This window comes from Myxocyprinus asiaticus, chromosome 49 (genome assembly GCF_019703515.2).
Source record: "Myxocyprinus asiaticus isolate MX2 ecotype Aquarium Trade chromosome 49, UBuf_Myxa_2, whole genome shotgun sequence".
Classification (NCBI taxonomy): Eukaryota; Metazoa; Chordata; class Actinopteri; order Cypriniformes; family Catostomidae; genus Myxocyprinus; species Myxocyprinus asiaticus.
This window is the reverse complement of record NC_059392.1, coordinates 21,489,650-21,515,584: the sequence shown is the minus strand read 5'-3', so window position 1 is coordinate 21,515,584 and position 25,935 is coordinate 21,489,650. Positions and strand designations below refer to the sequence as shown.

Genomic DNA, 25,935 nt, shown 5'->3' with positions numbered 1-25,935 from the left:
ACTCCAGGTGTGGTAGTCAGCCTCTTTAAACTGAGCTACCCAGGCCCCTAAAATGAATTATCTTAAATAAGTGAACACTGTGTAGTGTATCAGGATTCAGTGTGTATCGCTTAAAAACCTATGAACTGACAACTGAATGTTTTAAGCCTCAACAGATCCAAACATACGGTATTATTCACACTGTCATGAAGTTGTGCCCTCTCGGCTCAATTCAGTAAATAAAGACTTGCTAAGTAAAAGCGAAATTGCTGCATTTTTTGTAAAAGAACTCAGAATTTTTCTCTTTTATATATATATATATATATATATACACACACACTGTATATACTATCAAGTCTCAAAAGCAATAATGCAAGCTAGACAGCATGCATCCCTTAATGAGCCCTTGATATTCAGCTAGGATCAAAATAGACCAGAAGACTGTTATTAAATTAAATATTATTCAAAAACAATAAACCTTTTGTTTGAATAGATAATTGTTTAATTATTATTTTCACAAATGGCACGCTAATGTTAACCTAGTACGAAGAAACATTATGAAGATCATAAAGATTATGAATGTCTTTTAACTTAATCTTTAAAGAGAACATAAAAGCAGACTTTGTCTTCTTCTGAATCGTTTTGTTAGGGTACAACGGGGCTAAGGCACACCTTAAGGAAAATTTGCTTTTTTTCTGGTCATACCTACATAAATTTGAAAAAGACTTTGCTTTTCCAGAAAAATAAGAAAATACAAAAACAGATGCATGAAAGTGCATGAGTATTCCTTAAAGTACACAGACAAACAGACAGAAAACACACTCGAATGCACTGACTATTTGATTTCCCCTTTTTCAGTTTTAGCAAGAACATTGCAAGTGTAGAAGTGCTGTTTAAATAGCAGGTTAAACAATATGATTTGGGTTCCTCTAAATGCACAGCTGAGCTACGCGAGAACAGCCAGTGAGATTTAACCCATCAGGACGTTAGCCTTCTAAGACAGGACCTTTCAGGTCACCAAGCCCAAATTGCACAAAATGTACATCTCGTACACACACTAGTCGTAGGAACAAGAACTACTGGCTTTGAAAGGCAATTTTTAAGCTTTTGATGGTAGTGATTAGTGTCAAAAGCAATGTTTACTTGGCCATTAAGTACCAAATGTACAGCATTAGGTTAAAGTAGATCTCTGGATTTAAGTCCCCTTTAAAGTAGGTTATTTATAGGGTTAAGTGTTCCAAAAAAATAAATAAAAAAAACAGATATAGCATAGAGGAAACATCTTTTTGTGCTACATTAATTTACTACATAATATATAAACTTATTATTTGAAAGAAGGTGCTCTGCATTTGTGTCACCACAAAGGGTTTATTTTCAGTGCTACATGTTCACAAGTCAAACTAATACAGTAATTTCCAAGTGAACCCACATAACATCAGCAGCATGTCAAGTAAAATATTTATTTGAATGAATAATTTTATTTCTTTAAATATTACATTTTTCATAGCGTAGGGACACTCTGGTAATGAAAGTGATGCCTCAGTTTTGCACTTGAAATTCTCCTTACAGTAAAGTACATCTGTAAATATAGCAGAAAGAATGAAGAACTTTCTACATTGAATACGTTTAGTTTAAATGTGAACTTGAAAATATTAAGTAAATTCTACATTTGTACTCAGTTCAAACATGTAAAAATGAATGCTCTGGCATATAAGTAAATAGTATTTTGTGATTGTGTGTTATCTTTACAAAGTGTCATCATGTATGAATCCTAAATGTGAAAACCTCGTCATAATTATTTGTTAATTTGAGTAAATTTCACAGGTAAATAAAGTAAAAGTACATTTTACTTATCTTTCGAAGCTTGTGTTTTTAGCATGCACCGGGCATATTTACACCAATTTTATTGTTGATTTTGTTGTTACGTTTGGTAAATTGTTTTGTGAAGTCTGAAGTTCATTTGAAAAATGTATGTTCATGATAAGAAAAGTATCTATTGATTGTTATCGTCATCATGATTTTTTGCACAAAGTGTTGAGGTCTGCATGCACAGCTCTGGCTCTTGTATTGCCATTTGTACAGCAAGGTGATGTTGTCTAATAAACTACAAATCATGCATTAAATATTCCCTGTTGAAGGCTTCTGTGTGTGTCATGTGGTACATGATTAAGTACGTTAAAAAAAGCATTGAAATGCCAGTACACTTTTAAAAGCATGGCTTAATTCAGTGCTACATTGCTTGAGTAAAATTTACAAGCAAAAAGTGAGTAAAATTGACTTGAAACAGAGTATTGCAAAGAAAACTCTACTTGAGAAGTTCTAATTAAAGCCACCAAGAACTGTGTGTAGCCTGTGTACATTTACTAGCAATTTCTACGTGGAAATTGTTTTCTATGTTTTTTTTTTTTTTTTTTTTTTTTTTTAAGCAAACCTCACTCCTTTCAGTATGGGTGATATAGCTAAAAAAAACTGTATATCAATATTTTTCAGCCTTTTGACGCCATATATACACTACCGGTCAAAAGTTTTGAATCACTTACTCATTCTTTATTATAATTTATTTTTTTCACATTTTAGAATAATAGTAAAGTCATCAAAACTATGGAATAACATAAATGGAACTATGGGAATTATGTTGTGACTAAACAAAATCCCCAATAACTCAAAACTGTGTTATATTTGAGCATCTTCAAAGTAGTCACACTTTGCCTAGAATTTGCAGACATGTACTCTTGACATTTTCTCAAACAACTTCTTGAGGTATCACCCTGGGATGCTTTTTAAACAGTATTGACGGAGTTCCCATCTATGTCGTGCACTTATCGGCTGCTTTTCTTTATTATTTGGTCCAAGTCATCAATTTCAAAAACTTTTTTTTTTTTTATTAAATTTTAATTTTATAATGAAATAAATTTAAATGGTGGCACAATTATATTTTTGTCTACAAAACTAATTTCAAATATTTAAGCATACGCCTTCAGATCAAAAGATTTTTAAGATCATGAGAAACATTTCAGTCAAGTGTTTCAAAACTTTTGAACGGTAGTGTACATATATATCAGTATGTGTATATATAGTGCAGATAAAAAGCACATTCAAATAATTGCAATATCCACAATGTTGCTTTATTTTATCGGTAGCAAAATCATTGTGAATATTTGATATCGCCCAGCTCTATTATTGCTCTATAAACTAGTTAAAAGAGTTCAAATGGTCACCAAGCAACAATATGCATCTATGGTATAACCACTCATGTTAAAAATGGACAAGAAAGCAAATCTTAATGGACAAAGATGGCAAAGATATTGCAACAACCAATTTGCACTTTATTGGCAAAAAAACAGTAAAAAAAAGAAAAGAAAAAAAAAAGGAATCAAATCTCTCTTACGTTATGAAGACATCAGAGAACATGCATCCATTGTATTCTTCTGTGATTTAACAATACACTAGTGAATGGAAAACTGTACCTCTCTCGTCTACATACAATGCAGGTAATGTGATACTGTTCAAAAAGCACCAAAAAACACTCTGTGGCAGCGGGGGCGTGGTCAAGCATCTCTCCGGAGAGAGAGAAAGCGGTAAGGGCGCTTACACCTGAGCTAAATTATGTCTAACACCTGTCTCTAATTTCAGTGAGCACGGGGAGAGCGGCATAAATAGAGACACACCGCAAATAGAAGAGAGAGAGAGCCTGGGCACTACAGACCCGAACAAGAAGTAAAGAGTTTTTATTACAAATGATGAGAGTTTATTTTGTGAAGCGGTGTGTGATAGTAGATTAACTTAGTGCATAATGCGAGACTGTGAGACTGTAATTGTGCTACAGACAGAGAAAATAAATCCTTACCTGAACCAAGAAAGCTGCTTCTCGTTTCCTCCTTACACTGGAGCCGAAACCCGGGAATTGAAGTTTGGGTTGAAGATGGATGGAAGTCGTCCCGTAGAGTCCTCCCAGTTGGCCTACATCAGAGCCACCAGCAGACACTGCTTGAGCTCTGACAAGATCAAGATCGCCGGTTTGTCGAGCTCCTGCACGTTCAAGCCGAGGACCGGCAGGCGATCCGGAGCCTCCTCAGCCAGGAGGCATCCTCAGCCGCGACCCCGGACACTCCCGCGCCGTTACCCCCGACCCCGAGGCCTTCCTGGATTTGTTTGAGCGGACTGCTGAGATCTGGGGCTGGCCGCTCGGCCAATGGGCGGCCCGACTGATCCCACTATTGTCCGGGGAAGCCCAGCTCGCGGCTCAACAACTGCCAGCGACGAGCCTCCTGGCCTACGGAGATTTAAAGAGAGCCATCTTGCAACGGGTTGGTCGCACTCCGGAGGAAAATCGTCAACTCTTCCGGAGCTTGAAGTTGGAGAGCTCCGTTTGCCTTCACCCAGCGGCTCCGTGACGCCTGCCAAAGATGGCTGCTAGCGGGGGACCGCGACGTCAATGGAATTATCGATCAGGTGGTACTGGAGCAATTCACACATCGACTGCCAAAAGGGACGGCGGAGTGGGTCCAGTGCCACCGCCCGGCGTCGTTGGAGGAAGCTGTCCGGCTTGCGGAGGACCACATGGCGGCGATCCCGAGGGCGGAAGAGCCCTCCTACATTTTCTCTCCTCCCTCTGCCTCTTCCCCCTCCCCTCTCTCCTCTCGTTCTGCTCTCTCTCCAGGTCCTGTTCCTGCCCCACGCAGACGAGGAGGACTTCAGCCGCTGAGACCAGTTCCCCGGGTGTGGGAGGCGACACCTTCCCCTACTCCAATGCCCCGCCGCTCTCCCCCTCAGGGGGGGCGCCCGCCGACGCAAGTGCGGGCGTAGCGCCTGGGCCGGCCTGCTGGAGGTGCGGAGACCCGAGCCACTTCCGAGATCAGTGCCCTCTGATGGAGCTGGGGACGGTGGTGCGGGTCTCTGACCTCCCACAGGCTGCCCCCGACCGGGCCGGAGCGTACCGGATACCGGTAAGTGTCAAGGGGGGTACTCACCAAGCGTTGGTGGACACCGGGTGTAATCAAACCACTATCCACCAACGCCTGGTTCAACCCGAGGCACTGGTCACAACTAAAATTGTGAAGGTGAAATGTGTACACGGGGATATTCACAAGTATCCGGTAGTGACCCTGACGATTAAATTCCGTGGAAAAAGCATAGAGTGGAGGCCGCGGTTAGTTCCCGCCTCACCCATCCGCTGATTTTGGGGACTAATTGGCCTGATTTTAGAGTTTTATTAAAGGAAATTGGCGCGGATGTGTCCTGTATGAAGTTAGGGAGATGTGTAATGTGCGATGCTCTGGCAGGGGAGGCGGAGCCGGGGCCATCCTCGACAGCTCCACGTCATAATGACGAGAGAGGGGGAGAGGCTGCAACCCCTCCCCTTCTCAGGGAATTCCCTGAGGGAGATTTCCCTTTGGAGCAGTCACGAGACGAAACCCTCAAACACGCCTTTGACCAAGTTAGAGTCATCGATGGTCAACGACTCCAGCCGGACATCGCCCTTTCAAACCCTTATTTTGCGATTATAAATGAGCGGTTGTATAGAGTGACACAGGACACTCAAACTAAAGAGGATACAACCCAACTTTTGATTCCAAGGAGCCGTCGGGAAATGGTTTCCAGGCGGCCCATTATAATCCCATGGCGGGTCATCTAGGAGAAAAGAAAACACTGAACCGTCTAATAGCCCGTTTCTATTGGCCGGGCATTGGCGGCGATGTCCGCAGGTGGTGTGCGGCATGCCGCGAATGCCAACTAGTTAACCCACCGGCCACCCCAAAAGCGCCATTGCGCCCTCCCCTTTGATCGAGGTCCCCTTTGAGAGAATTGGAATGGACCTCGTCGGGCCATTAGAACGGTCAGCACGCGGACATCGCTTTGTATTGGTCCTATTGGACTATGCAATGCGATATCCGGAAGCAGTGCCTCTTCGCAACATCTCAGCATGCAGTGTTGCGGAGGTACTCTTCAAAATAATCTCCTGGGTGGGGATTCCGAAAGAAATCCTCACTGATCAGGGCACAACGTTTATGTCACGGACACTACGTGAACTGTACGAGTTGTTAAATATTAAATCGATTCGCACCAGCGTATACCATCCTCAAACGGATGGCCTGGTAGAACGATTTAATAAAACCCTCAAAAACATGATTCGTAAGTTCGTGCACGACGATGCTAGAAATTGGCATAAATGGCTCGACCCCGTTATTTGCAGTACGAGAGGTCCCGCAAGCCTCCACTGGCTTCTCCCCATTCGAGCTGCTGTATGGGCGACGCCCACGCAGCGTGCTTGATGTATTGCGAGAGGCCTGGGAGGAGGGACCTTCAAACAGCAAAAATGAAATTCAATACGTTCTTGATCTTAGAGCAAAACTCCACACTTTGGGACAGCTAACACAAGAGAATTTGCTCCAAGCTCAAGAACGACAGCGCTGACTGTATGACAGGGGAGCTCAGCTAAGGGAATTTGCACCGGGAGATAAAGTGCTTGTATTGCTTCCCACATCGAGCTCTAAATTACTCGCCAAGTGGCAAGGACCCTTCGAGGTCACACGACGAGTGGGAGATCTCGATTATGAGGTTAAACGAACCGATAGAGGGGGCACACGTCAAATATACCACCTCAATCTCCTGAAATTGTGGAGGGAGGCGGTTCCTGTGGCGTTGGCTACGGTAGTTCCCGAGAAGGCGGAGCTCGGACCGGAGGTGAGTTCAAAACATAAACAGTTCACCCCGGTCACTTGCGGAGACCACCTCTCACCAAGTCAACTCGCGGAGGTTGCTAGGTTGTAACAGGAGTTTGCGGACGTGTTCTCCCCTCTACCGGGACGTACAAACCTCATCCACAACCACATCGAGACCGAGCCGGGGGTCGTGGTACGTAGCCGCCCCTATCGATTACCCGAACACAAGAAAAAAATTGTTCGGGAAGAATTGGATGCAATGCTCGATATGGGGGTAACAGAAGAATCCCACAGTGATTGGTCCAGCCCAGTTGTTCTAGTGCCTAAGAGCGACGGGTCTGTGCGATTCTGTGTGGATTATAGGAAAGTCAACGCCGTGTCTAAATTTGATGCATATCCAATGCCTCGCGTTGATGAGTTGCTCGATCGGTTGGGCACTGCTTGATTTTACTCGACATTGGATTTGACGAAGGGTTATTGACAGATCCCCTTGACACCAATCTCCCGTGAGAAAACCGCCTTCTCCACACCGTTTGGATTACACCAATTTGTGACACTTCCGTTCGGTTTGTTTGGGGCCCCGGCTACGTTTCAGCGTCTCATGGACCGAATCCTCAGACCGCATTCAGCCTACGCCGCTGCCTATTTAGATGATATCATCATTTATAGCAATGATTGGCAGCGGCACATGCAACATCTGAGGGCGGTTCTGAGATCGCTGCGCCAAGCGGGACTCACAGCGAACCCAAAGAAGTGCGCGATTGGATGGGTGGAGGTACGGTATCTGGGGTTCCACTTGGGCCACGGGCAGGTGCGTCCCCAAATTGATAAGACAGCGGTGATTGCGACCTGCCCGAGACCCAAGACCAAAAAGAGGGTGAGACAGTTCCTGGGGCTGGCTGGCTATTATAGAAGGTTCGTGCCTAATTATTCGGACGTCACCAGCCCGCTGACTGATCTCATTAAAAAGGGAGCTCCAGATCCGGTCCAGTGGACGGCGCAGTGTCAGCGGGCGTTCACGCAAGTTAAAGCTGCACTTTGCGGGGGGCCGCTTTTACATTCACCTGACTTCTCTCTCCCTTTTGTTTTACAGACAGATGCTTCAGACAGGGGGCTGGGGGCCGTGCTCTCGCAGGTGGTGGAGGGGGAGGAGCGCCCGGTGTTGTACGTTAGCCGTAAGCTCTCCTTGAGGGAAACTAAATACAGCACCGTAGAAAAGGAGTGTCTCGCCATCAAGTGGGCGGTCCTCACTCTCCGATACTACCTGTTGGGGCGGGCCTTCACCCTCTGTTCCGATCACGCTCCACTCCAGTGGCTCCACCGCATGAAAGATACCAATGCCCGGATCACCCGTTGGTACCTGGCTCTTCAGCCGTTTAAGTTCAAGGTGGTCCACAGACCGGGGGCGCAGATGGCTGTCGCCGACTTCCTTTCCAGGAATGGGGGGGAGTGGTAGGCAGGCCGGATGCCGCCCCAGCCTGAGTCGGGCGGTGGGGATATGTGGCAGCGGGGGCGTGGTCAAGCATCTCTCCGGAGAGAGAGAAAGCGGTAAGGGCGCTTACACCTGAGCTAAATTATGTCTAACACCTGTCTCTAATTTCAGTGAGCACGGGGAGAGCGGCATAAATAGAGACACACCGCAAATAGAAGAGAGAGAGAGAGCCTGGGCACTACAGACCCGAACAAGAAGCAAAGAGTTTTTATTACAAATGATGAGAGTTTATTTTGTGAAGCGGTGTGTGATAGTAGATTAATTTAGTGCACAACGCAAGACTGTGAGACTGTAACTGTGCTGCAGACAGAGAAAATAAATCCTTACCTGAACCAGGAAAGCTGCTTCTCGTTTCCTCCTTACACACTCTTTCCCACAAAATGAGCTTTCTATTGATTTCTACAGGTCCCACTCCTGACAAATCAATGGTCAAATCATAAAGATTAGCCATTGTTTGTTATAAAGACCGGTTCACACAATGCAAAAAAACATCAAATTAGTCGAAAAATTAAGAGATTATTCATGCAGAGAATCCTTTTCCCTATAATGCCCAAAAGAATAAAATACAGACTACATGGCAAATATCCCACTTAAACCACATTGCAATATATATAAAAGCCTATTGTTTTGTGGTTCTCATGTGATTTATGAGTAGAGATTTTTCATGATTTAAATTCAAAAGCACCAGCCCGAATTTAACAAATAACATCACTCCATGCTCCCTATATATGCTCAAATATTACCGTAAGCTTTACAGTTTTGAATGAGATTTATTCTGTCTTTGAAATAGGTTGAAATATTGAGACAAAAAGTAATAACTCCACTGAAGAGAGAGAGAAATGTAATGCTTTCCACCAAATGACGTTTATAGAAAAACGTTAAAACGGTTATATTGAAAAATCCTAAAACATTTTCCCTATTTAACCAGTACTATGTAAATTAGCAGGAATAAATAGTTCCATAGTAATTCAGGATTTTACAAATAATAAAAAAAATGCTTAATTTGACTTTTTAATTAGTGGCAGCTACTGAACAATAGAGCCATACATTGGGATTCATGATTAATCCTCATTTAATAGCACAAAGACCCTAAAGACAATAATCATTAGATCACCAGAGTATAAAATCATCTCCATAAGAGAGGGGGCGATGTCATTGATATGAGATTTGAGCAGGCTGGGGGCTGTTCTTATCATATGATTTTCACATGGAGTCCTGCTCTTTACTGCTGGGGAACAAAGGGAATCATTCACACGCTGGGATCCACATGGATTTTGGACTGAGATGAAGTGCTCCCAAATAACATTAATGCACGTGAAAGCATGTCAAATAATTTCAATAAGAAATATAGCAGCAAGCAGCAATTATGGGGCCTAGCACACCAACGTACGGCATGTACGGAAGTGTCACTGGACATCACTGAATATGACTTTAAGAAAAACAGCAATAAAACAATAGGTGGCACAGTCACCAAATTTACATGGTGAGGTCAGGGAGTGGTCAATATGAAACACAAAAAGTTTCATGAAAATATGGCAAAGCATTGCAGAGGTACAGCTTCAGATGCTTTTTGGCAACTTGCCATCAAATACGTTGCCATCAAATTCTTTAGTTTTGTCGTGAGTTTCCCTAGATGATACACTACAAATTTCACGCAAATCGGACTTACAGCCTAGGAGGAGTTCGAAAAAGTAGGTTTTCAATTAAATTGAAATTGGCATACAGGAATCATGACCATAGTAAATTTGGTATAAGCCTATTTAGCATGACCCAAGGAATCTAAAGCGAGCAGTGACAGGACGATAGGCCAAAATAATCAAACGTTATAAGGATTTTTAAACATTTAGTCATAACTTTTGACCACAAGGTGGCGCTTTTTATACAGTGGGTACACTTAAGGCATAGTGCCGATGATGCATACTGAGTTTCGTAACGTACACCAATGCGTTTGTAAAATACAGCATTTTATGACAAAATAAAAATGGCCGACATAGGAAAATTGGGTATCGTTCAACTCGACATGCACCAAGGAATCTAAAGAGACCAGCCTCATAATTTTAGGCCAAACCTATCAGAAGTTATAAGCAAAAATATCAATTTTTCATATCTCTTGACCACTAGGTGGCAATGTGCCAAAACGCTGTTGATCCCCTCAATTCATGATGGCTATAACAATACCAAGTTTCCTGTCAATAAGCAAAGCATTTCGAAGATACAGCCTCACGTCAATTTTGGCATGCTTGGCGTTGAAACCGTTGAAGCGTTATTGGAAAACGGTTTGGCCTATCAACAAACTTTTGATATCTTTTGTCCCCAGTGTCCCTAGATGATACACAACAAATGTGCAAATCGAACATACGGCCAAGGAGTTTGAAAAAGTAGGTTTATCTGGAAACTCAAAATGGTGGAAAACTTGGCCTTAAGGTTTAAAAGTTATGAGCATAAACACAATTGCAAAATTTGAACAATTTGGTGGTGCTAGAGGGTTTGAGTTAGAGACCCCAAATTTGGGACAGTTACGTGCGAGAGTGTTCTCTATCAGTGTGCCAAATTTCATAACTTTCCTATGTACGGTTTTATGGGCTGTCATAGACTTCAAGCCTGAAAAAGCATTATAATAAGAAGAAAACTAACAACACTATAGGGTGCCTATGCACTTTTGGTGCTTTGTCCCTAAATAGAATTTGTGTGTCTTTTTGTATAACATTTTATTAGTCTGTTTTCAAGGGCTTCACATGTTTTGTTTGCATCACAGTTCTGAATATAAGCCAAAAAACTGAAGCAGAAATTTCTGTATAAGAGTTTGTGGGAATTGAACCACCATAAAACATAAAAACCCTAAAAATATTTGTCATTTGTTAGCCACACTGAAAATCAAATGGAGTGCATTCTAATATTTCCTTGAAAAGCAGCATTAAGCAATAAAGACAAAAAAAAAAAAAAAAGATGTAATTAAAGAACCAAATTCCTTCAAAATCCCCCCACAGGCTGCTTTTATGACATCCCATGTCGAGCACATAATCTAAACCTATTTCGGACAAGCCGAGTGTTCAGAGGGTTTATTGGCAAACAAACCATAGTGTGTCTCATAAGACGGGGAAAAAAAGTTAAACCATATGGCAGATTTTGATACATTTGGATTTATAGGAATTCAGTGCAAGAAGAGGACAAATTGAGCAATTTGTCTTAACGTCTCTACTGTTACTGTATCAAAAAGAAACACTCTCAATGTTCTTGCACAAGATGCCTGCTCAAAAACATTTCACTTTAGCAAATCAAAAGTCTTTCTTACCTAGAATAGTTTGGCAATTTGTGGACAAAATATAAGAAGAACCTGAGAAAACTGAATAATTCTACTGAAGGTGTGTTTCAGCCTATTTGAAAATTAAGCTTTAACTTCTTGCATTTACTTTAAAAATCTTTTCTTGCAAATACAAATTTAGGTTTTACAAATGTGTGATTCTAAAAAAACCTGTCAAGAAAATGTCCTGGTCCTATTTTACTCCAAAATCAAAAGAAACAAATTAATAATTATATTTTGCCTTTAGAAAATTAAGCCTATTTTAGGGCCATTAGGATTTTATACATTGCGACATTATTTTCAGTATGGTTACACAAATATCCTAAAAATATGCTTGAGTAGTGTCTTGAAAATAATGTCACAATGCAAAAAATCATAATGGTCCTAAATGTAAGCTAAGCTTCATTGTCTTAAATCAAAATATAATTACACTTTTTTTTTTCATAACAATTTGGACTTAAATATAACCAAGACATTTTCTGAGCAGGTGTCGTGAGAATCACTCAAATTTAATTGCAAATAAAACACAAAATACCAAATAGTCTACTTTAAGAGAACTTAAATGTGATTTTTGGACCTTAAAATGAACAAATGTGTCCAAAATGAAATATGTGTTGTTTTTTTGGTTTGTTTGTTTTTTTACCCTTGTGCTATGTTCGTTTTGTGCTAACACATTTTGTGTTCTTGGTCAAAAATTGTTTATAAATCTCTCATATTGCATTTATTATCACAAGATATTGCATTAGATCTTTTTATCAACTTCTTTTTCAGTAATTATAACAGGTTTTGTACTCTTTTTTTTTAATCATATTTAATATATATATATATATATATATATATATATATATATATATATATATATATATATATATATATATATATTATTGATATAAGGATTCATTGAACTGAGCTAATAAGAACTGATCCTACCAATTCTTAAATAATGCTTTTTAATTTGCTGACAAATAAGAACTGTTTCATTTTCATCATTTGCAAATTTGTTATCACAACATTTAGATTCAGAGTTGGTAAAACCATAAAAAAAAGATGAGATAGCCATGTGATATATATCACTGGAAAGGTCTCGATTTGTAGAATGCAATGAGCAATTGTTTTTAACTCAAAGGCCAAACTGCAGTGAGTTTTGGTGTATGGAATTCCAACAGACACACATAAATATAATAAACAGTAGTGTCTTCTTGTCAAATTTTTCCTTATTACTTCCTGAAACATACATATAACATAGACAATGATGTATTGTAACTTACAGCAGACTATCCCGATTCAAACGAGCCCAAAAACAACATATGATAAGTAGATCTTGAAATATTCCTCAAAGAGTGTACATGGAAAGACGATGCACAAAAGGGCGCTCAACACACATTGCGTGTGTGTGTGTGTGTTGTATGTGTGCACGTGTCCGAGGACTTTGTGTGTGCAAACACACATCCACATATGCACTCATCTAAAGGAATGGGATACTCCTGAACACTTAATATTTCTGTATTTTGTAGTCGAATCTATCCATTTCCACTGGCCGGTCATTTTTGACCAGGAACACAACGAGAAAAAAAAAAATTTAAAGAAAGTAGTAATTTTTGTGTGTGTGTGTGTGTGTGTGTGTGTGTGTGTGTGTGTGTGTGTGTGTGTTTTCAAATATTATATGTGAACAAAGTCAAGGAATTTTATTCCAATTGGATAAAGGCAAAAAAAAAAAAAAAACATACGAAAATAAAGTCATCCGGGTAAAAATGACCGGAACACAACATAGGGTTAAACAATAAAACTTTTAAAATGCAAAAAGTACACTTAATTTCTCGCAATTACTTTACGAGCAAAGATTAATTTCATATTTTGCAAATTTATTGTACAGTATATAACATTCAAAATAGCGAATGGTCTAACAATCAAAAAACACTAGGCTAGGTACATGGCCAATAAAAACGAAATAAGTGCTATGCTTAAGTCAGAATTGGGATCAACTACAGATTTAATCTAGATGCCCTTTTACAGAATGAGAATCCCATGGGTTTTAAAGAAGGCAATAACGGAGACAGACTTCCCAGATGTCAAAATACTTAGAAGCCTGCCCTGACATATTTGAACGCTGTAAGAGTTCTCAACTCTTGACTTTGAGCAAAATCTGACAGAAAACCCAAAAGTATTATCTCTGTGGGAGTATAGTGCGACTACTTCAAAAGGAGTTTGCATGGTTTAGTGCAACCCTGACAGCTACAAAGCTTCAACGTAAATGTGGTGGAAACTAGCTATAAACTCTAGATAATGCAAACCAGCCTACATTCTGAAAAGAGAAGGAAGAATCAAAACTTTCTATTTTTTGGAAAACCCTAAAAATATTTATTAAACACTGTTTATATGACTAACACATGATTTGGAATCAAAAAAAGCATGTTAAACATGTTGGCATCTTCTACAAGGGCAAAGAAAACATGACAATTCGTTGGTCATGTGAACACATTTTTGGTTGTTGTTTATTTCAGTGGATGGTTAAATATTTTATGCAAAATATTAAGTTACAATGCAAACAGCATTTATTTCATTATTAAACTATTTAATAACTTATTTGTATAATATTCTGTTCAACAAGAATCTGTAGTTTTCCCTATAGACTACAAGTATGAAGATTCTCAATCTCTCAACAGAAAAAACAAAATCCAAATGCAATTCAGAAAATTTCTTATCAATTTAAAATGCTGTTGATTTTCAGAATGCAGCTTGAATCAATGCACCTTCCTGCAGCCTACATACCAATTAAATCTGCTGGAAACTGCCGTCAAATAGCTCCAGACGCTACTTCAGCAACCTCTTCACTTGGGGGTGGATGTTCAAGAACTGCTAGAAACATTTTACGCTCAAGCTAGAAAAATAAGTCTCTCTCAATATGTGCCGAAAAGATTCTTAAACCGCAAAAGAGCAAAGTGAATTATCATTAATGAATCATAATTTTAGGAACTTGGAAAAGGACTGGGATATTTAATGTAGGCAGTAACTCAAAGCTGTTGAACTGAAATGTATTACATGTTATAGGTTGAATGTCAGAGGAATATCCAAAAAGGCACTAGTATATTTGAGCACGATGTTGCAAGGACCAATATTGCCCATATGATTGTTGCTAATCTTTGGTGAAAAGAGAGGAAAAATGATGCAAAGAGAAGCTTTCAAAGACAGAGGGGGAGGTAGATGAAGACTAGAGATAAAAATAAAAAGTGACATTTTTCCTGATGGCAATGGTTCTCACAGCAAGCAGCTCTGACCTTCAGTTTTGTTTGAATTTGTGACTCTCTCGTACATTAAACCAAATGTGTGGCGACAAATCCACACATAAGCCAAGAAAGCCAAACTATCAAACTACTTAGATTTGCCGCTGTAATGCGCAGTCAATATATGGACTCAAATAATGACACCTCATCTCAATTGGTTATTTAACTAAATTAGGGCTCTACATACATCAAACTAAATTTTACACATAATAGCTATATACTTTATATAATTTATGTAATGACATCCAATAGTTACCTACAGTTAAACAAACAGGCAAATCAAGCTATAGTAAAATTAATAGTCATTGTGATGTTGATTGTAAGTTGAAAATTCATTAAAAAATGTATAATAATAGTCAAACAGAAATAGTTGGTAAGATGGGTTGTCAAGCTCCACAATGAACAAAAAAGCAACGTAAAACTTATTTGCTATATTCCAAATCTTCTGAAGCCATACAATCACGTTTGTTAGGAATAGACTGAAATTTACGGTAAGTGTGTTGTTTGTAGGGCTGCATGATTATGATACAATTTCCCTGGATATTGTAATTGCAATGTATAAATTACATTAACATACTTACTGTATTTGCAGTGGATCAACAGCATGCCATCTTTTGTATGTAGGCTACACATCCAGAACAAGCTGAGAACTGTGTTCCTGAATTACTTTATTGATGTTTCATCCATAGGTAAATCAAGACTAGTTGCCTAAACAGTCAAATTCACATTGGCCATCTTAAAAGCATAAAAACAAAGCTTTTATCCAAATTTTGAATAAATTATACACAAAAGTATGCAATGGATACTTCTTTGATGGTTAAAGTTATCAACTGCTAAAAAAAAAAAATTGCCTACACTAAATAACATTTTGGAAGCAACATGAATAGACCTACATGGACTACATAATATTAGTTAATTGTGAAAGCTGTAATTGTAATCTCGATTATTTGTTTAATTCATCGTGCAGCCTAGTAGTTTGCATCATCAGGAAAACAAAGACCCTGATAATAACTAAACATAGTTAACAGTCCATTTAAATACAATAGTTCATTCACTACAGGAGGTGCTTTAGCGTCAGATTGCATCTAGACAACAAATAAAAACTACAATTATATTTTGATAGCACAAATATAGCATCAAACTAACTGGTTTGCAGACTAACATAGATTAAAATCTTGTTTTTTAAACATTGCATGAGTAGAGCTATCATGATTCTGAAATTTGGCTGACGATTAATTGTCATACAAATAACTCCGATTATGATGATTAATTGTCTGTTTTAGATCTATGGTGATTAATGCCTCTTTTAGGGCTTTCACGATTAATTGTCATATAAACTGTCATATTTCATATTTAACTTCACAAATATAAATCAAATAATAAAAAAGGGATATATGATTTCCTTTTAAGGCTTTAAAAACTTATGAATGACATGAAAATGTATGTTTTAAATATCAAAATATTTCTAAATACTTAAAATATGTCTCTCGTTTTGGTCAACTTTGGTTTTGGTCAGTTTTACATTTACACGGTTGTTTTGGAACTCCTGTATAGGAGTATAGGAGGAATATATATTTAGATTTTATATTTATATTATATTTTACAATAGTAAAATATTGCTGTCCTAATTTCTTCACTTTCACAAATTATTTTAATGGTCTTTGATTAAACCCACAAGCCCTTATTTCTCATGATGCAAAACCTTTGAGATTTCATTTCATTATTTGATCACTCCACAGAAACAGAGAAAGCGTGCATCTCCTCTGTGTCACTGTGTGTCATTAACACTATGTATTATGAGCTCACAATGACCAGAAACATTTGCAATTATATGATCGTTTAAAGTAAAGCACTTTGCTTTCACTATCAGTGTTTCACGGGAGTTCGGTGCAAGCCTCTGCTGGCGGCACACACATCAGAGCGCTTGAGAAGTGGTTCACACGCTCTACCGGACAGAAGCTGCTGGTTGACATCCGCGATGCGGCTCAGTGACACTCAGAGATCAACTGAATGACAGACAAATGCACCGTTGACGACATTTAGCCTATGTATTTGCTTAAAATTCCCTTATTTGGGCATTAAATGTGATTGGAATTTGAAGTGCCCAATAATTATTATTAAATAATCGTCTGATCACGGTTATTTAAGATAACTGCCTAGTTTTGCAATACTGGCATGCAGGACAGCAGGTTAACAACAGAGTTTAGATTTTGGAACTCTGACCACTGAAAGTTTGAGGGAATTATTTATGATGATTCTTTGAGTGTTATCAACTGAGTGCCAAACTAAAATCTTGTCGTCACTGTTCGAATCAACTTTTACACACTTCAATATTTCAGACACAAGTCTGGAGATTCAAGAATTTGGTTGCTGCTTCACATGCTAAATCTACCTTAAGTGTTTAATTCATAAATCTTAGCTGTCATTATGAATCCAATGCAAACTTTCGAGTCCAGATAATTCATTGTGACGAGGAGGAGGGGGTGGCCGTGAGGATGCTCACCCGGCGCTGAACTGCCTAATCAGATGGAAGGGGATAAAGACGAGCCGGAGGCGCCAGTTCAAGAGAGAGAGAGAGAGAGACACACACACGTGGCTGCTGTGTGTGTGTCTGTGCGTTTATGTTTGTTTAAGTTGACTTATGTCATTAAAGTTATGTTGACTGTTCTGCCGGTTCCCGCCTCCTCCTTGCCCATCCTTGAACCCTGTTACATTGGTTCCGAAACCCGGGAAGGAGGAAGGATGCGCTGTTTTCCGCCAGGAAGCGGAGGAGCCGCTGCCGTCCGCAAGGGGACGGAGGAGTCGCTGCCGTCCGCCGGGAGATGGAGGAACCGCTGCCATCCACCAGGAACCGGAGGAGCCATTACCGTATGCCAGGGGTCGGAGGACTCGCTGCCATCCACCAGGGGACGGAGGAGTGGCTGTGGACCAGGCAACGATGTGTCCGGGGACCGGCAAGCGAGTTTTTCTCTCTCTGTCTCTCCACCTCGCTTTTTCCCTCTCCCCTCTCCCTCACCTCATCTCTCCCAAGGCTCCAGAGAGGCAGGGAAGACTTGCCGGCAGAAGGACGGCCAGAAGGGCAACCCCTCCCATGAGGGGAGGGGAGAAGTGTGACGAGGAGGAGGGCGTGGCCGGGCCGTGAGGACGCACGCCCGGTGCTGAATTGTCCTAATCAGCCGGATGGGGGATAAAGACGAGCCGGAGGTGCCATTTTGAGAGAGAGAGATGCACGCGGCCGCTGTGTGTGTGTGTCTGTGCGTTTATGTTTGTTTAAGTTGACTTATGTCATTAAAGTTATGTTGACTGTTCTACCGGTTCCCGCCTCCTCCTTGCCCATCCTTGAACCCCGTTACATTCATATTTCCTAAAAACACATAGAATGAATCCCTTATCGTCAACTATAAAAAAAATATATGTACAACCCAAGATACAAGAAACAAATCCAAAAAGCTTAAGCCCAAAGTATACTTCGGTCAGACGCACACGCTAGGCCTCTGCGTACAGTAGGCATGATGCAAGTTTTGTCATCAGCAGAGTGCTCGAGTGCTCGCAGTATGCACAAGCACCTGGAATTTTTTGCACTAATTAAGGGGTCCACAAGGTGGCAACACTCTCAGTTGAGCAGTTGCTGTCACAAAGAAGCGCTAGAAGATAAAATCACCACTAAACACCAGGAGACAAAAGTAGAAACAACAACAGTGGCTATGCACATCAAGAACGCGTATGTGAGGAGGTCAGGAGATGCCTGCATTTCAGGGATGTGCCATCCATTTAAGCAAGGTAAGCAGTGCTTACCTAACAAAACGGTGAAAAGAAAAAAGACACTTTGAAATATTTAAATATAATTGTTAATACAGTATGAACTACTGTTTTCATTAAAATTCATCATCGTTCATCTCAGTTGAACAGCACAGACAGTTATTCATTCATTTGCTTTGGTGCCACCCTCAGGTATAAGCACTTTATTTGATGTTTTCTCTGATTCAAAGCGTTGTTTACTGCCCTTTCACTCAACACTGTACATTCATGCATGCCCGCTACAACAAAAGGCCAAGGTAAGCTTGAGTAAGCCAATCAGAAGCTCCTTACTTCAGTCACGCTATCTGATAGGCTAGATTTTAGTTGTGTGTCAACACGTTGAAGTCCACGTAACTAATGCGTTATTAAGTGCTAAAATGGATATCTGCAGTGTAAGCATCGACGACCTATCCGGATTTGGCTAAATTAATTTCAATTAAAAATCGAGAAAGAGAGGCTATCAAAACTTCAACAAGCGGGCGACTTTTACAACAAAGTGACAGAGATGTTCATTCGCAAGGAGAGATGCATGGATTTTGTTTTCAAGTAAAGGTAAGTTAATATATTTATTAAAAATCTGTCATTGACACTAGGTCATAGATACTAGGTCATTGTTTGGTTAGTCTGGGGCTATGAAGTATTGATCTGGCAGTCATGTCCTTCTTGTGTTATGTCTGTTTTATAGTCCTAACGTTAGGGCGCAGTGTCTGTTTTAAAATTTAAAAAATTACTAAGCGATGTGGACTGCTGTGTCTATGTTACATATGCCTTGTGCATTCAGGTTAAGATTGTTGTCTTTGGTGGTCAGATTAGTTAATTGCTGCTGTCCATTCCAGTGGTTCTGCACTGTGGGAAGAGTGACGTGTGAGGCCTATGATGTTGAAACTACTGGCAATCTCTTCTTTTTCTTTTTGTTGTATGTCAAAACAAGCTCTTCTGGCATTATGGTCCATTGTATGATTTAATTGACATAAACATGCTCGACTCAATATATGACAGTCTTTAATTTGTGTGATAAGAGCAATATTACGGTCCTGAATTTACAACAATTTGGTCATGAAGTTCGCCACTGTGACATAATTGTTTCCATTGACTGGTGGGTTCTAAGGCAACAGTTTACGTCTATAGCATTTCCGTGACATCACACCAAAGTCTTTCTAGCAAGTCAGTCCACTGTTGGCCATCTTTGGAATGCTCCCAGGATGCTATTTCCAGTTATGCCAGTGCAGCTCCTATCTACTTGAATAGGGGAACACAGAAATCTCAAAAACGGTTGGTCAAGATTACGATCAAAGAACATATTTTAAAACAGTAGTAAAATCTGACAGAACTGGTATCATAAATTGTGCTTCTTTACCTCACATTACACTAAAAAAACATAATTTTCCTGGCTTGTATAGCTAATGCGCATGCGTGTTCTTGAGTTGATTGACAGGTGATGTCTGTATCTAAAAGGTGATTGGCTCTTTTACGTTTAAGGCGAGACTTCCTTTCTACATCCGTTGACCGTTGGGCATGAGAGCTCCTTGGCTGGGTGTTCCAATTTCTCACATTCATTTTAATAGGAGTGGCCCACCTCTGCTAAATAATATCTGATTACACTCACCCGTATAATGTGTGTTGGGCACAGCATTTAATAATGTGTATTAAAAATCTTTGATGCTTGCCCAGTCTCAAAGTCCACGGCACGTGCCTGCTGCATTTGTATAACTAAAGTCTGAAGGAATATAAAGACACCTTTATGGGTCTAAACTCTTGAAAGATAAATAGTCCAGTATCTCATAGCAGTCGTAGCATGCATGTGCCAACCACCTTTGAATGTGCGCATAGTCAAATGAAGACTTTGAAAGTCTAGCGTTCGACTGTATGCAAGTGTTCGAGTCAAAAACGTACTTTAAGTCCTTGCTTTAAACAGAGTAATTAAGCTTTTAGCAGTGGTCTAGTCATGTGGGTTTTTCAATGGTCGATGCTGATATCTAGAGAGCAGGATGGCCGATATAAATGCAGATAAGCATAATACAATTTAACAATAGCAAATCAGATGTACAAAACATTTCTAAAAGTGGAACAAACACTTATTTTATGCAATATTTACTCTAATTAGCATCAACTTGAAAAGAAAAAACCTTGAAAACAGAAAGTGTTGACTGTCCATTGACAAATCTATTGGTAGATTTTGGAACTGGCACAAGGGAAAGTTAACACTTCTGTTAATCTGTCAAACAAACATATTTATCGGCCGATGCCGATAGTCGCAAAATGGCCAAATATCGATATTTCCGAAGCTCAAGGCTCATTGTAAAATATCTGCCATAAATCTGAACAGAAAAGAGCAATGATTCCAACATGATTACACCCATCACCACCTCAATGCCTTGTTACTTCCTGAAACAGGCCTTGGATACACAGACAGGAGTACTGTCCTTATAGCAAAAGGGGATTAGTAAAGTCAAAGGGCAGGTTTCAATGACATGTCACCATCGGACAATTAAAAAAACAATCCTCTTCATAGTAAACAGAGATTTCCGAGGACAAGTGTATCATATATGATATTGTGCAATGCATTAAAATGGTTCGACATGTTGATCAAACCCAATAAAAGCTTTACCCTCCATAGAGATCCAAGTATGCTCTCAGTGGACATTTGTCGTTTTTGTTCAATGCTATTTCGTAGGCAACATAAATTCAGCATTAGACAGACTTTGTGGGGCTATCTTTGAAATATCAGTATTGTTGTGGTTGATAGAAAGAGTCACTAACATTTACACAAAATCTGCAGTTAACAGATGCACAAAGCCAGAGGTTTTCTGTCTGACATTAAAAGGGAGATTAAAACAAATCTAGGGTTGAAAACTAGGAAACCTAGGGGTTGAGACTCAATAGATAATCCCCCGATAACATCAGATACGGCGATTTAAAGGGATTAAACAAAGCTAATGAAACATTAGATTTAACGGGGGGGAGGGGCGAGGAACCAACATTTTCTGTCAGATTTTTGAAAATGAGAAACAAACAAACAAACAAACAAAAGAGTAAACAACAAATGGAAATGGGACTCATGTGCTCTCCAAACCAAATTCAACAAAGATATGTTCGTTATTTGCTCTTCATTAACGATATGTTTGCGTGGACTGGCCTTAGTGCTTCAAAGCGAGCGAAAAATGTTCAAACTGACTCAAATATCAGCGCATATATTCCACAAAAAAAGCGTATGCCCGACTCAATATCAAAACATTATATTAAAATGGTCTGAATCTAGCCTTGACAAGGCCACGATAACAACTATATCCAATATGCGCAGTGTAATTTTCTTTGTCAACCCCCCACCCTTCCCTTCCCCTAAAATACAAAATTGTTTTCTGACATTTCCCTATTGCAGCAATGCGCGCTCCCCCAGCGCCGATGATTTGAGGGGAGTTAGGGAACGCGCGCAGCAGCTCACCAGCATGACAGCGGGGCGGGGACGCGCATAGCCCTCCCCCAACCCCAAATAATACAGTAGCCTACAATAAAACAGGGAGCGCGCACACTGGCAAAACGGACGCGTTTGATTGGTCGAGGCACAATTCCCTCTGTACACGTAACACGCCCTGCTTACAATACATAAACATCGCCCAAAATTTCCTAAAATAATATAATAACTTAAAAGGAACGTTTGGACAAAAAACGAACTATTTCAGAATGAAATACAAACACAAACATACACCTCATACGCAACGTCTGCCAAATAACGGCCACGTAACTAAACTCATAACTGAGATTTTTTTTAAGGTCCAGCGGGTGGTGAGCGTCTAAGAGAAAATCGTTACGAGACAAAAAAAAAAAAACGCTTCGCTCGCCGCGTAAAAAAGGCAACGGATTTACACCGGTCCCTCTATCCCAAATATAAACATTCAGTCAACATATGCAGCAGTACCGAACAAATCTGCATGTTAGGTTAAACGAGCTTACCTACACAGTGAATGAGTTTATGCCGCCACGAGTCAAGTTCCTGCCGAAAGCCGCGCCTCTCGATCGTGCATTGCTGCCTTCTGCACAGACTCGCCATTTTCTATCGGCCCCTCCCGCGGGCGCGCACCTTCAACTGGGAGCTTCCCAGCGTCAACGTCATCAGCACTCTCTCTCTCTCTCTCTCTCTCTCTCTCTCTCTCTCTCTCTCTCTCTCTCTCTGTAGGTAGGGCTGAAGTAATGGGGGTCTTCACTGCTGCAGTACTTTTCTGTTATGTCCCTCTCAAAAATAAAAATAAAAAATACACTCAAAAAATTGAAGATAAACATCATATAAAGGTAGGGCTACTAAACATTAGACCTCTTTCTATCAAAGCACTAATTGTAAATGAAATTATTACAGAACATAGTTTGGATGCGCTCTGTTTGACTGAAACCTGGCTTAAACTGGATGAATTTATTAGTTTAAATTAATCTACTCCCCCATGTTATCGTTACAAACATGAGCCTCGTCTGAAGGGTTGAGGAGGAGGCTACAGTATATTTTCTATCTGATCTAGTAGTTAATGCAAATAGAGCTTTAAAGGTGCACTCAGCAATTCCTGAGAACCACTGTTGATATTGGAACTGGACTGCCAAAACAAATACACCCCTCCCTTCAGTGCTCCTTCGGAAGCTCCAACCCCCAAGTTCAAGCAAGCGAGACAGTTTTATGCACACCAGCTCCAGGCACTCATAACTCTCCTGCTACTAAATCTAACATAACAACAACAGCATATATGGGTTCTGTGAAACATAGCAAAATTTATGTTACCCACCTATCAAGAAGAAAAAGAGCAACTTCTGCATCCGTCTTTAAGCCTTTTACCTCTCTGAGGTCTCTCCACTGCTGAAAATCCTCGCCGATGTTGACACGGCTCCTAGCCCTCGACTTATCATAATTCTTCTTTTTTAGTTTATATTCATCTAGCCTTTTTCTCTTGGTCTGTTTCTCAGCCATTTGTCCTCCTTGGAGTTTAGAAAGTTCGCATCAGCCAGATTTGCCATCGCTCTTCTAAAGAATTTCCCTCTCGCTCTTCCCCCACACCCCATCCTGTGCACGTGCAAGAACCACCCCCTGTTGCTGATTGGTTGGAGTAGTATTGTGTGGATCGGTCTGATCCACTTTGTTTTTGTCCCATTTACAGAGCCAGGGCTGTGAACAAATACTAGATTTTTTTTTTTCAACCCACCCACAGAACGGACAGCTAGCAGACTGTGAGGAGATATTTGCAGAATTGGACAAAAAGTGTACTGGATTAGAATAACTGAGTGCACCTTTAATTGTTGGTGATATCAACATTCACATAAATAATGAAAATGTCACATTGGGATTAGCATCTATCGATATTCTCAACTCTCTTGGAGTCAGATAAAATGTGACAGGACCAACTCATAGCCATAATCATATGCTAGGTCTAATTCTGTCATATGGAGTTGATGTTGATACTACAGAAATTATACCGCAGAGTGATGACATCTCAGATCATTACCTCATCTCTTGTTTGTTGTGATCAGCTAATGTCACTCAGTCTACACCACGCTATCGTTCAGATATAACTATTTTTTTCGGCCACTGAAAATAGCTTCACTAATAATCTTCCAGAATTGTCTCACATACTCAGTAAGCCAAAAGGTCTAGAAGAACTTAATGAACAGAACAGAAAATATAAATAGAGTCTACTCTAGCACTCTTGATAATGTCGCCCCCCTTCAGTTAAAGAAAATGAAAGAAGAAAGCCTCACACCGTGGTACAATGATCACACTCATGCTATCAAGAGAGCAGCTCGGAAAATGGAGCGCAAGTGGAAGAATACAAAATTAGAGGTATTTCGCGGTGCATGGAAGGACAGTGTTAGAACCACAGACAGGCACTAAAAGCTGCCAGGTCAGCATATTATAGCAAACTCATAGAAAATAACCATAACCACCCTAGGTGTTTATTTGGTACTGTGGCTAAATTGGTTTGGAAAAAAGCATCGATTGAACCAGATATTCCATCGCAGCAAAATAGTAATGACTTCATGAATTTCTTTACAGATAAAATTGAAATAATCAGAAATAAAATTGGAACTATGCAATCAACTGTCACAGCACCTCAGAAAACAGTGTCTCATAATTTTCCTCACGAGTAACTTCAATCCTTCGCTGTCATAGGTCATAAAGAGCTAACAAAAACGTATTTAAAAAAATCAAAAGCCACAACATGTATGTTAGATCCAATACCAACTAAGCTCTTAAAAGAGGTATTCCCAATAATCTCAGAACCTCTTAATATTATTAACTCCTCACTATCCTTAGGACATTTCCCATGAAACTTTAAAATTGCAGTTATCAAACCGCTTATTAAGAAGCCACAACTTGATCCTAGAGAATTGGCTAATTACAGACAGATTTCAAATCTACCATTTATGTCGAAAATACTAGAATAGGTAGTGTCCTCCCAACTATGTTCATTTCTACAGACAAATGGAATATATGAACAATTTCAGTCAAGATTTAGGCCCCATCACAGTACAGAGAATGCACTTATCAGAGTTACAAATGACTTGCTCTTATCATCTGATCACGGCTGCATTTCTCTTCTAGTGCTTTTTGATCTTAGTGCTTCCTTCAGCACGATAGATCTTGACATACTCTTGAATAGGCTTGAGAATTATGTTGGCATTAGTGGACTTGCATTAGCATGGCTTAGGTCCTATTTATCAGACCTCTCCCACTTTGTATGTGTAAATGAGGAATTGTCAAATCAAACAAAAGTTAAGTATGGAGTGCCACTGGGATCAGTTTTAGGACCTCTGCTTTTCTCCTAGGAGATATTATCAGGAATCATGGAATAAGTTTCCACTGTTATGCAGACGATACCCGACTTTGTATTTCTTTTAAACCTCTCAAAAATTCACAATTCTCCAAATTAGCAGAGAGTAATCAAAGATTGGATGGCCAGAAATTTCCTTCTACTAAATTCCCGCAAAACAGAGGTAATAACCTTTTGGAGTGGGCCAGTCAGAGCCCAGACCTTTCCCCAATAGTGATGCTGTGTAATGGCCACAAGAAAGCTGTTCACACCAGACATCCTAAGAATATGGCTGAGCTGAAGCAGTTCTGTAAGGAAGAATGGTCCAAAATTCCTTCTGAATGTTGTGCAGGTCTAATCCGCAGCTGCTGGAAACAATTGGTTGAGGTTACTGCTGCCAAAGGAGGGTGGGTTCACTTGATTTTTCCAAAGCACTGTGAATTTTAAGGGATGTGTTCAATAAAGACATGAAATATTAAAATTGTTTGTGTGTTGTTAGCTTAAGCACATTGTGTTTGTCTATACTTGTGACTCTGATGAAGATGAGTTCACATTTTATGACCAATTAATGCAGAAAACCAGCTAATTCCAAAGGGTTCACATACTTTTCTTGCCACTGTAAGTTGTTCTTTAAAAA

General features: G+C 39.9%; 1 protein-coding gene across 1 annotated transcript in view; it reads right to left on the bottom strand.

Annotated features, from left to right (window-relative positions):
- The window catches only part of LOC127438449 (ligand-dependent corepressor-like), a 56,232-nt gene extending 33,671 nt beyond the window's left edge, over positions 1-22,561 (bottom strand). The window contains exon 1 of the mRNA XM_051694050.1: positions 22,465-22,561. Within this exon, the coding sequence (XP_051550010.1) occupies positions 22,465-22,561 (97 nt within the window). The remainder of the gene's footprint in view (positions 1-22,464) is intronic.
- Positions 22,562-25,935: the final 3,374 nt, after the last annotated feature.